The sequence below is a fragment of the Aotus nancymaae genome, unplaced genomic scaffold (genome assembly GCF_030222135.1).
Source record: "Aotus nancymaae isolate 86718 unplaced genomic scaffold, 86718_ANA_hifiasm-v0.15.2.pri h1tg000002l, whole genome shotgun sequence".
Classification (NCBI taxonomy): domain Eukaryota; kingdom Metazoa; phylum Chordata; class Mammalia; order Primates; family Aotidae; genus Aotus; species Aotus nancymaae.
This window is the reverse complement of record NW_026988413.1, coordinates 16,943,230-16,958,917: the sequence shown is the minus strand read 5'-3', so window position 1 is coordinate 16,958,917 and position 15,688 is coordinate 16,943,230. Positions and strand designations below refer to the sequence as shown.

At 46.8% G+C, this 15,688-nt stretch overlaps 1 protein-coding gene across 2 annotated transcripts in view; it reads right to left on the bottom strand.

Annotated features, from left to right (window-relative positions):
- The window catches only part of DENND2A (DENN domain containing 2A), a 112,329-nt gene that overhangs the window by 30,624 nt on the left and 66,017 nt on the right, over positions 1 to 15,688 (bottom strand). For both annotated transcript variants that reach the window (XM_064372864.1, XM_012447566.2), the window contains 5 exons: positions 15,134 to 15,184; positions 13,815 to 14,002; positions 4,563 to 4,672; positions 2,835 to 2,904; positions 405 to 482 (listed from right to left, as the gene is read on the bottom strand). In XM_064372864.1, the coding sequence (XP_064228934.1) occupies positions 405 to 482; positions 2,835 to 2,904; positions 4,563 to 4,672; positions 13,815 to 14,002; positions 15,134 to 15,184 (497 nt within the window). The remainder of the gene's footprint in view (positions 1 to 404; positions 483 to 2,834; positions 2,905 to 4,562; positions 4,673 to 13,814; positions 14,003 to 15,133; positions 15,185 to 15,688) is intronic.

The window sequence follows — 15,688 nt, the reverse complement described above, 5'->3', positions numbered from 1 at the left end:
TGACCTCGTGATCCACTCGCCTCGGCCTCCCAAAGTGCTGAGTGCTGGGATTACAGGCGTGAGCCACCGCACCCGGCCTTTTTTAAAATTTTTAGTAGAGGCAGAGTTTCACCATGTTAACCAGGCTCATCTCAAACTCCTAACCTCAAGTGATCCACCTGCCTCAGACTCCCAAAGTGCTGGGATTGCAGGCACGAGCCACCGTGTCTGGCCTATCAACTCTCATTTCCTGAACCAACGGTGAGAAAATAGAGGAGTGAGAAGCAGAGAAGTGAAGAAATGGGAAGGGAAGTAGAGGTAGAGAATAAGATGATGGAAGGCCCAGGAGATGGGGGTATTCCCTGGACCCCTCTAGAGACCCCTGGTTCCCACCCTTCCTCTTTCTCTGAAGTCCAAGTTCTCACCTTTGAAAAGAGGCTGAAGCATCCCAGGCGGCTGACGATGCAGTAAACTTCAGGAAGGCGCTTGCCTTTGCCTCCGGGCTTTTTGGAGAGAAACACAAGGGAATTATGGGTGTTGACAACCTCAGGGAAGAAAAGAACCCACATATTTTTTGAGAGGCTATCATGTGTCAGATGTTTCCACATATCGTAGCTCTGGAAAACCCAATAAGTAAGTCGTTATCCCATTGTGGCTTGTTACAATGTCTGTTACAATTGTTTGTTATCCCTATATGTTTATTCCTATATGTTTATTATAATGATAATTTCAAGAGAGAAATCATTTCTGAAGATCTTTCTGAAAACTCAATTTTAAGCTAATTTTCAAACCAAAAAAAGAAAAAATCAAATCTCAGTAATTTTTTTTTTTTTTTGAGATGGAGTCTCACTCTGCTGCCTAGGCTGGAGTACAGTGGCGCAATGTGGGCTCACTGAAACCTCATCTTCCTGGGTTCAAGCAATTCTCCTGTCTCAGCCTCCCAAGTAGCTGGGACTACAGATGCACGCTACCATGCCGGCTAATTTTTTGTGTTTTTAGTAGAGACTGGGTTTCACCATATTGGTCAGGCTGGTCTCGAACTCCTGACCTCGTGATCCGCCCGCCTCAGCCTCCCAAAGTGCTGGGATTACAGACTTGAGCCACTGCACCCTGCCCAATCTCAATATTTTTTAAAATTTTTATTTATTTATTTTTGGAGACAGAGTCTTGCTCTGTTGTTCAGACTGGAGGGCAGTTATGTGATCTCAGCTCACTGCAGCCTCTGCCTCCTGAGTTCAAGCAATTCTTATGACTCAGCCTTCCAAGTAGCACGGATTACAGGCGTGTGCCACACGCCTAGCTACTTTTTTGTATTTTTAGTAGAGATAGGGTTTCACTATGTTGGCCAGGATGGTCTGGAACTCCTGAGCTCAGGCAATCTGCCCACCTCAGCCTCCCAAAGTGCTAGGATTACTGATGTGAGCCACTGTGCCTAACCTCAATCTCAATACTTTAACCTTAAAGTAATTTGGGCAACAAAATGATTATCTCACTTAACTTTTTCAATTATCCATGCTTTTTACTTTACTAATTAATTTAAAAAGTGTTTCTTGAACACCTACTATATGTCATGCATTACACTTGACTCTAAAGTTTTTCAGCTTATTTCAGACTCAAATATATTCTCAGTGAAAAAAAAGTCACCATTACTGAAGATTTTCAAAAGAGTGGGCCTCAAAATGACAAGTTCCAAAATGCTTTACTGTGATCATTACACTGAAATAAGCTTCTGACTTTTAAAGGTGACTATCCTGAAGGGAACATTCTTGAATTGAGTCTTCTCTCCTTAGCATCCATTCTAAATGTTCTCTCTAAGTGATCAGGGTCTGTTTGGCATGTCTTATTAGAAAAAATATTTCGCCGGCCAGGTGTGGTGGCTCACACCTGTAATCCAAGCACTTTGGAGGCCAAGGCGGGCAGATCACCTGAGGTCGGGAGTTCAAGACCAGCCTGACCAACATGGTGAAACCCCACCTTAAAAAAAAAAAAAGAAAAAGAAAAAATATTTCGCTTAAAGAGAGAAAGGCCTTTTAGTTGGCAGGAAAAATAATGGAGAAAGTATTTTTGTCCAGGTATGGTGGCTCATGCCTGTAATCCCAGCACGCTGGGAGGCCGAGGTGGGAAGATTGCTTGAGCCCAAGAGTTCGAGACCAGTCTGGGCAACACAGCAAGATCCTGTCTCTACAAATAATTTAAAAGTTAGCCATGTGTGGTGGTGATACATGCCTGTGGTCCCAGGTACTCAAGAGGCTGAGGCAGGAGGATCTTCTGAGCTGGGGAAGTCAAGGCTGCAGTGAACCCTGATCTGCTGCACTCCAGCCCAAGCAGCAGAGTGAGACCCTGGCTCAAATAAAAGTCTTTCTGATGGAAACGGACATTCCCACCTACCAATAAGACTTAGGCGATTCCCCTCCATTCCTGTTTTTTGTATTTTTTATATATATATAAATATATATATTACATATATTATATATATATTATATATATTACATATATATATAATATATATTATTTATATATAAATATATTTTTATATATAATATTTATTATATAATATATAATGTTTATATTATATGTATATATAACAGAGAGGAGGCCTCATTTTGCTGTCCAGGCTAGTCTTGAACTCCTGGGCTCAAGTGATCTGCCCCCCTCAGCCCCACAAAGTGCTGGGATTATAGGCATGAGCCACCATGCTGGCTTTTCTCTGTGATTTTAACTATGCTGATTAATCTGCCACTCCCCCTACTCCATCTCCTCCTGTGGCCTATTGGGGAATCTCAGTCTCATGGGACTAGGAAGCCAGATCTTGCTGCCCACGGGGCTGTTGCCAGCTGAAAGCAGAATGTACTCACCAGCAGTCTTCGGCAATAACCGAACCTTCTGCTCCCATCTTCTCCAGTTAAGACAAATGAGAATGTTTCACTGTGGTTGGAAAAACACAAATGCATCACAAAGCGAAATAAAACCAGACACCTCATCACTCTGCAGCAAGGGGTGGCATCGAGCAGCCAGGGGACACATGGCAGGAAGCTGTGGGAAAGGCCACTCCCCATCCCTTTTGTCCATGTCTGTGCTGAGACACTGGTCACCCATACCATCATAGTAAATGTCAGAGAGACTGGTCCGGGCCCGGTGGCTCACACCTGTAATTCCAACACTTTGGAAGGCCGAGGCAGGTGGATCACTTGAGGTCAGGAGTTCGAGACCAGCCTGGCCAACAGGGTGAAACCCTGTCTCTACTAAAAACACAAAAATTAGCCAGGCATGGTGGCACATGCCTGTAATACCAGCTACTGCGGATGCTGAGGCAGGAGAATTGCTTGAAACTGGGAGGTGGAGCTTGCAGTGAGCCAAGATCTCACCACTGCACTCCAGCCTGGATGGAGAAGCAAGACTCTGCCTCGAAAAAAAAAAAGTCGGCCGGGCGCGGTGGCTCACGCCTATAATCCCAGCACTTTGGGAGGCCGAGGCGGGTGGATCACGAGGTCAAGAGATCAAGACCATCCTGGTCAACAAGGTGAAACCCTGTCTCTAGTAAAAATACAAAAATTAGCTGGGCATGGTGGTGCGCGCCTGTAGTCCCAGCTAATCGGGAGGCTGAGGCAGGAGAATTGCTTGAACCCAGGAGGTGGAGGTTGCAGTGAGCTGAGATGTGCCATTGCACTCCAGTCTGGGTAACAACAGTGAAACTCCGTCTCAAAAAAACAAAACAAAACAAAACAAAACAAAACAAAAAAAAAAAGAAAAAAAAAAAGTCAGTGAGACTGAGACCAAAGTGTTGCTGTGGCCTGAAAGGAAATGCGGTGCTTTGTTTCCACCCTGGGCTGTCTGTCATTCCATCACCTGAGCTGCCCCATTGTACAAAACACAATTGTCATCCACTCTGGTGGATGAAGCAGGGAAGAGCCTGGGTGCTGCCCTCAGGGAGCCGAGCATGTGTGCCTGAGCATCTGCTCATCTAGGGATGTGACTCAGCGAGGGAGCAGCTGAAGAGTGGGACAGTTCTCTGCCTCTCTTGGAACTGCTCCAGGGCAGCTTTCTCAGGGCATGGTCTGGACACAACAGCCCCAAAGCTTGGACAGTCCTTAATGACTGCTGAGCCACCCTCAAGGAATGTGGTACCCCTTAAACACAGGACCCGCAGCCTACTGAGTCTGGCCAAATGCTGAAACATCTGGTAATAAAAACACTGGTGTCTAATAACACGGGATGAAGCAGAAATGTAAACGGATCCCAATCCAAGAAACAGCTGGATAGGCTACTGAAGAGACGTTACAGGATGAGGACAGGGAAGGGCAATGTTTTTCTAACTTTTCCCAGCCTAAGAAAAGTTACCTTCCTGGGGGCTTCTGAAACAAACACATCCCCAGATTGAGTGGGAGGCCTGGGAGGCCTGCATGCTGGGCAGGTGACTCTCACCATCAGGGAAGCTTTAAAAACACCCCTGGGGAAAGCTCTAGGCCAGGGCCCACTAGGACTGCTTAATGGTAGGACCGACTCATGGGGTCTACCACCTGTAACCCCATCTCTAAGTCTCTCCTTAGTCTTTGGGGTTGGGAAGGGGAGATGCCAGCTCATACCTGGTGAACTGCTGGACAGGAACCCAATCCTTGGCATCGGGGAAACAGAACTGGGGAATGGCTTTCAATTGGTCCTCAGCCTCTCTCATGAACTTGAAAGACCTTTCCAACTGCAGGGAGAAAGGTGAGAGAAGGTTCGAGAACAAACCCCAATGTGGGAGAGTGAGGTAGATGATGGCAAGGATGGCCTTTCCCACCTTTTGGCACTTGTGACTGCCACCTTAACCTCTTCCCTTGGGAAAGGCTTGCAGCTCTGTCTGCTGGGGCGTTCCCCACCCAGGGTACTTCCAACTATAAACTGGGAGAAGTCAGGAGGAAAAAATAGTATGCTTTAGAGAAACGTTCTCTATGCTTGACATTCTAGACTGTAACTATAAATAAGAAAAAACTGCCGGCAATCCTTTCCAAATAGGAGGCTCAGGAATCTGGAACGGAGAGCCTCCAACCAGGCCTTTCTATCTCTGGGCCCAGGCAAAGCTGTCCCTTCTCAGTCCAGGCAGACTGTTACAACACTCTCAGTGAATAAATCCAGTAAAATCATATTATGCTGGGAAATTCAACTAATTTCAGACAGTCATTGAGCACTGGAACTACAAAGGAGCGTGACACCATCTAGCCTGACATTCTTATTTCGGAGAGAAGGAAATAAGCCCTGAGATGTGAAGTGACGTGTCCCAGTCATATGAGTTAATGTTCAAACTAGGAAGAAAAGTGATCTTAATCTTTTTCTCTCTCTGATATTCTAGCACATCATGCAGTATCTGACATATCAAAGACTAGATAAATGTTATCTTATTAAAAAACAGGGTACGCACTTTGGGAGGCCAAGGCAGGAGGATCGCTTGAGGCTAGGAGTTCAAAACCAGCCAGGGCAACATAGCGAGACCCCATCTTTATGGGGGAAAAAAAAAAAAAAGAACAGGGGCTGGGCGTGGTGGCTCATATCTATAATCCCAGCACTTTGGGAGGCCGAGGTGGGTAAATTACCTGAGGTCAGGTTTAAGGACCAGCCTGGCCAACACGGCAAAACCCCATCTGTACTAAAAATACAAAAAAATTAGCTGGGCATGGTGGTGTGCACCTGTAGTCTCAGGTGCTCGAGAGGCTAAGGCATAAGAATTGCTTGAACCCAGGAGGTGAAGATTGCAGGGAGCCGAGATCACGCCACTGCACTCCAGCCTGGGTGACAGAACAAGATGCTGTCTAAAAAAAAGAAAAAGAACAGGATGAATTCATAAAGTCTGATTTAGAGATTATATTTAAAGTCATGAGTTTATTTTGCTTATGAACAGAAATTTGTGATTTTTTTCATCTATCTCTCTATGCATACATATATATATTTTTAGAGCCAGAGTCTCGCTATGTTGCCCAGGCTCACTTGAACTCCTGAGCTCAAGCAATCCTCCTGTTCAGCCTCCTAAGTAGCTGGAATTACAAGTGCATATCATTGTACCTAGCCATAAATCTACTTTTAAAAAGTACCCCAGATACAAGTGTGGGAAACACAAAAGAATAATTTCTAATTATTTATCTATTACTCATATTTGTTTATAAATGGGTACTTTTTCATGTGAGGAGAATTGTAGGCTTTGTTGCTGTTAATAGGTTTATAATTGTTAAATTTCCTTCATAAAAAGTTAAAGAGGGCCGGGCACGGTGTCTCACGCCTGTAATCCTAGCACTTTGGGAGGCCGAGGTGGGTGGATCACTTGAGGTCAGGAGTTCAAGACCAGCCTGGCCATCATGGTGAAACCCCATCTTTAAAAAAAAAAAAAGTTAAAGAAAAATACATCATGCTAAAGTTATCTACAGTAATTTGAAATGCCACACATCTGAATATCTGAGGTTAGGAGTTTATAACATCTAACCTAAATACGTCTAACCTACACTTTTTTTCTCTTTTTTTTTGAGACAGAGTCTCACTCTGTTGCCTAGGCTAGAGTGCAGTAGTGTGATCTCAGCTCACTGCAGCCTCTGCCTCCTGGGTTCAAGTGATTCTCCTGCCTCAGCCTCCTAAGTAGCTGTGATTACAGACAGGCACCACCACACCTGTTTTTTGTTTTTTTAAAATGTATTTGCAGTAGAGACAGGGTTTCACCATGTTGGCCAGGCTGGTCTTGAACTCCTGGCCTCAAGTGATCTGCTCACCTTGGCCTCTCAAAGTTTTGGGATTACAGGCGTTAGCCACTGCACTCGGCCCTAACCTAAATTTTTTCTGTAATAATTTGCATCAATTTCTTTGTTTCCAATAGCTTGCTAGTGAGCTCCACCTTTTTTTTTTTTTTTTTTTTTTTTGAGACGGAGTCTCGCTCTTGTTACCCAGGCTGGAGTGCAATGGCGCGATCTCGGCTCACCGCAACCTCCGCCTCCTGGGTTCAGGCAATTCTCCTGCCTCAGCCTCCTGAGTAGCTGGGATTACAGGCACGCGCCACCGTGCCCAGCTAATTTTTTTTTGTATTAATAGAGACGGGGTTTCACAATGTTGACCAGGATGGTCTCGATCTCTCGACCTCGTGATCCACCCGCCTCGGCCTCCCAAAGTGCTGGGATTACAGGCTTGAGCCACCGCGCCCGGCCAAGCTCCACCTTTTATTTATTCTTTTGAGACGGAGTCTTGCTCTGTCACCCAGGCCGGAGTGCAATGCCGCAACCTTGGCTCACTGTAACACCCACCTCCTGGGTTTGAGCGATTCAAGCCTCCTGAGTAGCTGCAATTACAGGTGCCTGCCACCATGCCTGGCTAATTTTTATGTTTTTGTATTTTTGTATTTTTTTTTCTTTTTGAGACAAAGTCTCACCCTGTTGCCCAGACTGAAGTGTAATGGCATGACCTCCGCTCACTGCAACCTCCGCCTTCCAGGTTCAAATGATTTTCCTGCCTGAGCCTCCCGAGTAGCTGGGATTACAGGCATGCACCACCACGCCCAGCTAATTTTTGTATTTTTAGTGGAGATGGGGTTTCACCATGCTGGTCAGGCTGGTCTCGAACTCCCAACCTCAGGTGATCTGCCTGCCTTGGCCTCCCAAAGTGCTGGAATTATAGGCATGAGCCACTGTGCCCCGCCTAATTTTTGTATTTTTAATAGAGATGGGGTTTCACCATGTTGGCCAGGCTGGTCTCGAACTCCTGACCTCAATTGATCCACCTGCCTCAGCCTCCCAAAGTGCTGGGATTACAGGCATGAGCCACCATGCCCAGCCTGAGCTCCACTTTAAAACACCCTTGCAGACAGTTTCTGAAGTTGGCAGGCCAGCAGTCCTGTTCACTGCTCCTGAGGGTCAACGAGCCTTCCCAAGGTCATCCTGTGTCAGAGAGAGGAGGTCTCTGAAGAAGAGTATCCAAAGGCACAGAGCAGCACCAGACTGATTGTTTCCAACTTTAAAAACTGTGGCCGGGCGCGGTGGCTCAAGCCTGTAATCCCAGCACTTTGGGAGGCCAAGGCGGGTGGATCACGAGGTCAAGAGATCGAGACCATCCTGGTCAACATGGTGAAACCCCGTCTCTACTAATACAAAAAAAAATTAGCTGGGCATGGTGGCGCATGCCTGTAATCCCAGCTACTCAGGAGGCTGAGGCAGGAGAATTGCCTGAACCCAGGGGGCGAAGGTTGCGGTGAGCCGAGATCGCGCCATTGCACTCCAGTCTGGGTAACAAGAGCGAAACTCCGTCTCAAAAAAAAAAAAGAAAAAAAAAAACTGCTTCCAATATGATTCCCCTCAGGCTAGGCCAAATGTAATTGAAGACATGGGGTGCCACTAACACTAGTGGTTAAGACAGCAATCAGTCAGTAAAACACAGTCACCATTTATAGATTGAGTTGTCCTTTAGTTGTTCTTCTTCAGAATAGTCACTATTTCTTTTCTGTATAACCGTTCTCTCTTCTATCCATGACACAGACGAACCTAGCCGGCCCAGGAACAGTCTTTGAGTTGGTAATTCACAAGCCCAGACTGTCCCCTAAACAGTAATTTTGACTGTTCTTGCACAGACATGCAAAGAAGCAAATACCAGCTGGATGTAATTACAGGAAGGAGTCATTAATCACCACAGAGTGAATGACTTAAATTATAAAGGATACCAAAGAAAGGACCGGCCAAGAATACCAAAGGGAGGAAGAATACCAAAGGGAGGAAGAATTCCAAAGGGAAGAAGAATTCCAAAAGGAGGAAGAATACCAAAGGGAGGAAGAATTCCAAAGGGAAGAAGAATTCCAAAAGGAGGAAGAATACCAAAGGGAGGAAGAATTCCAAAGGGAAGAATTCCAAAAGGAGGAAGAATACCAAAGGGAGGAAGAATACCAAAGGGAAGAAGAATACCAACAGAGGGAAGAATTTCAAAGGGAAGAAGAATTCCAGAGGAGTTTCTCCACAAAGGAAACATCGTTCAGGACCAAAGCGCAGACCTCGTGGGAAAACAAGTTCCAGCCCTTTTCAACAGCCCAGTCATGACTTGCATGCACCCACCCCAGATCACACATATGACACACACAAATACAGGTACACATGTGCCTACCCACACTGTCATCAACCTACGAGTATCAGTGCATACACACACAGGCTCATAGATGCATGGGAACACAGTTACAGAAAGCTGCACACAGAAATCTCCCACAAATACAGCCAATCACAGATGGCTGGAAAACAGCCCAGGCTCCTTGAACTGTCAAAGACAAATATGCGATAGGAAACATTTTAATGGAACGTTAGCATGCAAATAGGGACTGTGCCTTGATTCAGGTGACTTGACACAAGTGAGGGCTAAAACCCACAAAAAAAAAGGTTAAAAAGAGAAGAGAGAGAAGGAGGAAAAGGTCCTTCCTACAGAGGGAGCAAGGGAGGAAAGGCAAAGAGATATAAAATAGGCTGACATGTAAAAATGCATATATAGGCTGGGCGCCGTGGCTCACATCTGTAATCCCAGCACTTTGGGAGGCCAAGGTAGGTGGATCATGAGGTCAGGAGATCGAGACCATCCTGGCCATGGTGAAACCCCATCTCTACTAAAATACAAAAAATTAGCCAGGTGTGGTGGCATGCGCCTGTAGTCTCAGTTACTCAGGAGGCTGGGGCAGGGGAATCGCTTGAATCTGGGAGACGTAGGTTGCAGTGAGCCGACATTGCGCCCCTGCACTCCAGCCTGGAGAAACAGCAAGACTCCATCTCAAGAAAAAAAAAATGCATGTACAAGGATGATCACCATTGCAGAGACGTAGGTTGCAGTGAGCCGACATTGCGCCCCTGCACTCCAGCCTGGAGAAACAGCAAGACTCCATCTCAAGAAAAAAAAAAATGCATGTACAAGGATGATCACCATTGCATTTTTTTTTTTAGACTTAGTCTAGCTCTGTCACCCAGGCTGGAATACAGTGGTGCGATCTTGGCTCACTGCAACCTCCTCCTCCCAGGTTCAAGTGATTCTCCTGCCTCAGTCTCCTGAGTAGTTGGGACTACAGGGGTGTGCCACCACAGCTGGCTACTTTTTTTGTATTTTTAGTAGAGATGGGGTTTCACCGTGTTAGCCAGGATGGTCTCATGATCCACCCACCTCAGCCTCTCAAAATGCTGGGATTACAGGCATGAGCCCCGTGCCTGGCCTCATCACTGCATTAAAAAAAAAAAAAGTCAAGGCACAGTGGATCCCAGCACTTTGGGAAACCGAGGTAGGTGGATCGCTTGAGCCCAGGAGTTGGAGGCCAGCCTGGGGAACAGAGGAAGACCTTGTCTCTACAAAAAATAAATAAGCTGGGCATGGTGGCATGCGCCTGTAGTCCCAGCTACTCAGGAAGATGAGGCAGGAAGGATCATTTGAATCCAGGAGGTTGAGGATGCAATGAGCTGTGATTGTGCCACTGTATGCCATCCCGGATGACAAGAGTGAGAGTGAGATCCCGTCTCAAAAATACACACACAGGCTGGGCATGGTGGCTTATGCCTGTAATCTCAGCACTTTGGGAGGCTGAGGCGGGCGGATCATTTGAGGTCAAGAGTTTGAGACCAGCTTGGCCATTATGGTGAAACCCCATTTATACAAAAAATATAAAAATTAGTTGGGTGTGGTGGTACATGCCTGTAACCCCAGCTACTCGGGAGGCTGATGCAGGAGAATTGCTTGTATCTGGGAGGTGGAAGCTGCAGTGAGCCAAGACTATGCCACTGCACTCCAGCCTAGGCAACAGAGTGAGACTATCTCAAAAAACAAAAACAAAAACAAAAAACCACACACAGAAACACTGATAGTCAGATACATTTCCAAAAGAAGGGGACTGGTTAAATAGATAAATAGACTAGGAAATACTCACATATTGGAGCATTATATATAACTTGAAAAATGATGTTTTAGAATTTTTATTAAATATGCTTATAAATAATGAGAGGTTTACAAAAGAGTACATGCAACAAGATACAAAAATTCTGCAGTGTATGATTCCAGTTTTATAAGAAAATTACACCATGAGAAAAGACCGGAAGAGAAAGAAAATGTTAACAGTGATGGTCTCTGTGTGGCGGGATTACTAGTGATTTCTTCCCTAATACATTTCTGGATCAGTTCCCTTTTTGTTCTTTTTTTTTTTTTTTTGAGACAGCGTCTCACTCTGTTGCCCAGGTTGGAGTGCAGTGGCTCGATCTCAGCTCACCACAACCTCTGCTTCCTGGGTTCAAGTGATTCTTCTGCCTCACCCTCCCAAGTAGCTGGGATTAAAGGCATGTGCCACCACGCCCAGCTAATTTTTGTATATTTTTGGTCGAGACGGGGTTTCACCATGTTGGCCAGAATGGTCTCAATTTCTTGACCTTGTGATCCTCCCGCATCAGCCTCCCAAAGTGCTGGGATTACAGGTGTGAGCCGCCTCGCCCAGCCCAGTTCCCTTTTCAACAGTAACAGTGCAACTTTGCTCTAGAAACAACAAAAAAATTTAATGTGGGTGACTCTGAGCTGGAAACGATCATCATTTGATCATATGGTGAGTCATTAATTAACTTGATTCCTGGAACACTGATCAAGCATTGCCATGTGAACAGCATTGTGCTGGGCCCCGAGGCAATGAACAGGGTAACAGACAGCCCTTCATGCCTCGGTGCTCTCTGTTGTGAGTCAGCGTGAGCATAGCCAGAGGTCTCTCTTATCCACGGGGCAGCGCCCCCACCGAAAAAAAATCTGGGCATACCTGTGGCAGTGGGGTGTCAGGGGCTCAATCCTTAGAGGTGTGACAGCTAGAGGAAGTGAGTGTCACCTTTGGAAGGCCAGCGCCTATGGTTTACTTCAGGCTACATAATTGCTATCCTAAACTCCAAAAATAGGGCTTGATTGTGGTGTTGGACCACAGTGGGGAGTATGGAAGGAAGGCTGGCCTGGGAAGGGAGCTGAGGCCAGGGAACAGCGGGATCTGGGCCTTGAAAGGTGCTAGGGTTATGCCTGGGTGGTGATGGCAAAGGGAGGCCCTGAGTGGGCAAGGACAGACGCTCCCTCCCTTCTGCCCTCCCTGAGGCATGGGTCTGTCCAGAGACCATCAGATTCTACCTGGTGAATCTTTGCATGTTTTTCTGCTGGTGGGGAAGATGGTTATTTTATGTCCCCCTGGCAGAGTTTAAACTCCTTGAGGACAGGAGACACATTTTGTTCATCACTGCCACTCCCCCAGGGCCAAGCAGAAAATTGCTTGAATGTAATATATTCTTAGTAAATTCTGATTGAGTTGAATTAGAATATGGTAAAAACCTCTTTAATACCGATGCCAAAGCCTAGGAATAATTTATAAATTATTGGCCATGTTGCTTCAGGTTATATTAAGTGTTATTTTATTTATTTTACTTTAGGGTCCATGATTTAACATATGGTAAAGCTGAATCCACACAACCATGGTCCATGACATAAAAGTGTCACAGGTGTTCGAACCACAGCGACTACATCTTGAGTAGGGGCTGGGTAAAATGAGGCTGAAACCTACTGGGCTGCGTTCCCAGATGGTTAAAGCATTCTAAGTTACAGGATGAGACAGGCGGTCAGCACAAGATACAGGTCATAAAGACCTCGCTGATAAAACAGGTTTCAGTAAAGAAGCCGGCTAAAACCCACCAAAACCATGATGATGATGAGAGTGCCTCTGGCCATCCTCACTGCTACACTCTCACCAGCACCATGACACTTTATGATCTAAAAAAGGAGGCAAGAATAACTCACCTGTTTAATATATAATCAAGAAATAACCATAAAAATGGGCAACCAGCAGCCCTCAGGGTTGCTCTGTTTATGGAGTAGCTATTCTTTCGATCCTTTACTTGCTAGCTCTGCCTTCCGAGTTCAAGTGATCCTCCAGCCTAGCCTCCGGAGTAGCTGGGACCACAGGTGCCTGCCACCACGCCCAGCTAATTTTTTTATTTTTAGTAGAGATGGTGTTTCACCATGTTAGCCAGGCTGGTCTCGAACTCCTGACCTCAAGGGATCTGCCCACCTTGGCCTGCCAAAGTACTGGGATTACAGGTGTGAGCCACCGCACCCGGCCTCCTTTATTTTCTTAATAAATTTGCTTTCACTTTACTCTGCTGACTCGGCCTGAATTCTTTTTTTGTGGGAGATCCAAGAACCCTCTCTAGGGGTGTGGATTGAAATTCCCTTTCTGTAACAAAAGGACTCTCCTGCACATACACAGAGATGCACAGCGCACAAGCAAAGCAGACGTTCAGCACAGACACAAGCATGATGCCGCTTAGGGAGACATGCTGGGGCTTCGAGGAAAAGAGGCTTCTAGGCTAGGTTAGGAAGAGATGTGGCTGGCTGGGTAAGGAGGTGGAAGGGGAGGACAAAGGGGATGGCATGGCCAGCACAGGGACCACAAGAAATGAGAAAGCATTTTTGGCCATACTTTTTTTTTTTTTTTTTGAGATGGAGTCTTGCTCTGTTGCCCAGGCTGGCGTACAGTAGCGTAATCTTAGCTCACTGCAACCCACCTCCTGTGTTCAAGTGATTCTCCTGTCTCAGCCTGAGTAGCTGGGACTACAGACGCATGCCACCATGCCCAGCTAATGTTTGCATTTGTCTGGCCATGCTTTTTGAGTCCCTGAATTTCTCCTTTCTGGGACCTCCCAAATTCTCCAGCAGCAGCAGTTTTTTTTTCCATCTGATATACCCTAATTAGGATCCATTTTCAAGATTCTAGATGCTAGGTGTTAGATTCCCACGCCTCCCTGAATTCATGAGTCCCAACAAGGTGAGGTTAGAACCCTGGCAGCCACAGGGCCCTGGCCTCCCCGTACCTTCAGAGGGAACTGTTGTGTGAGTTCTGGCACGTAGGCAGCCCCAGCCTGCTTCTTGTGCAAAGACACAACCACAAAGTACTCGAAGAGCTGCCTCTCCTGGTACTCGATGAGCTCCCGGGCAAGTGATGGGTACCGAGGTGCCTGCTTCAGGCGGGACTTCACGTTGACCAGGCGCTGGCTGTGAGCTGGGTGAGGGAAGGGCAGAGAGAGAGAGAGAGTCAGAGACACAGAGACGGAGCGCAGGAGACTGAAATGACCATGAGCGCAGGTGGAACTGAACCGACAATAGGTTATGTAATTCTCAGCTCAAGTACTTTTCTCTAATCCCCAAAGTGTTTCTGTGTCTAACAAATTAGTAGGAAACTCTTTATTTGGGATCTCTGCCAAAGTTCTGGGAGAAGCAACATTCAATTGGCTACCGGACCAGTCAGGGTGCCAGAGCCTGGAACTGTGGCTCTTCTCTGCCATGGTTTTGCTGTCTGGACTCTGGGCAGTGGCTGATGTCCTTGCCTTCATCTGTCTGATGGGGTGGGGACAGTGACTCCTCCCCTCACTCATTTCCCTTGTCTTTTGGTTTGTGTGATGTGACAGAATCCAGACCATAGGGCTTTTGGAGTTGGGAGCTTTGTAAACATCCTGTGTGACTCAACTGGCAGAGACCCCACTAACTCAGGAACTCCTGTCCACCTCCCCTCCTGCCACTAACTCTGCAACGAAATGGCCTTGCTTCATTCTAGAGGTGGGTCTGGGAGCAGCTGGGTGTCAGAGGCGAATGCGGCAGGGTCACTGAGCGGACAGGTCCCTGTCACCTTGTTCAGCAACCTGCATTTGCTTCCTTTGGCTTCTCCCTGGGGTCTGAAAAATTGCAGAAAAGTCACTAAAGCCTAGGCCTGGACCATCTAATTTTAGACCCACGGGGACCAATTATTTCAACTTCATCAGACAGATGAGGAACTAGCGGCCCTGAATCTTAAGTGATTTCCTCCAGATCACGCAGTAATTTGAACAGAAGTTGGGCAGGAGCTCCAGTGTCAAGCCTCGAAGTGTGAAAACACTCAGGACATAGGGAGAGGCATGGGAGCAGGGGTCACTGCCGTAACTATAGCCACCGTGGCTCTCAGCGACTGCAGTGCCATTTTGATCATACCCTTGACTGACTGGCCCGGAGCACTCTGTGGCCCCACTGTCCACCCCCACCCCGCCTTGCCAAGCAAGCTCGAGCAGGACGCTTCTGTCCCTTATACTGAGGAGGAGGGGCCACCTTTGCAGCTTCCAAGTCACCTGCCTGCGTCCTGCTCAGCAATGGCTCTCCTCACCTTTCAGCTTCTCCTCTGTGTCACTGTCAGACTCACTGTTCTCATCTGTCACTAGAAGAAAAGAATAAGGAAGAAAGTTGCAAATGTGAATTCTTCTCATGTAGGAAACTCTTTCTAATTCAGAGTGGGTATTCTGTTGTCTCTCTCTCTTTTTTGAGACGGAGTCTCGCTCTGTCACCCAGGCTGGAGTGCAGTGGTGAAATTTCAGCTCACTGCAACCTCTGCCTTCCAGGTTCCAGAGATTCTTCTGACTCAGCCTCTCAAGTAGCTGGGATTACAGGCATGCACCACCATCTACTCCCGTCCCTGGCTAATTTTTTTCTTTTTTTGAGACGGAGTCTCTCTCTGTTGCCAGGCTGGAGGGCCGTGACGTGATCTCGGCTCGCTGCAACCTCCACCTCTGGAGTTCAAGCAATTCTCCTGCCTTAGCCTCCTGAGTAGCTGGGACTACAGGCATGCACCACTATGCCCAGCAAATTTTTGTATTTTCAGTAGAGACGGGGTTTCACCACGTTAGCCAGGATGGTCTCGATCTCTTTACCGCATGATCTGCTC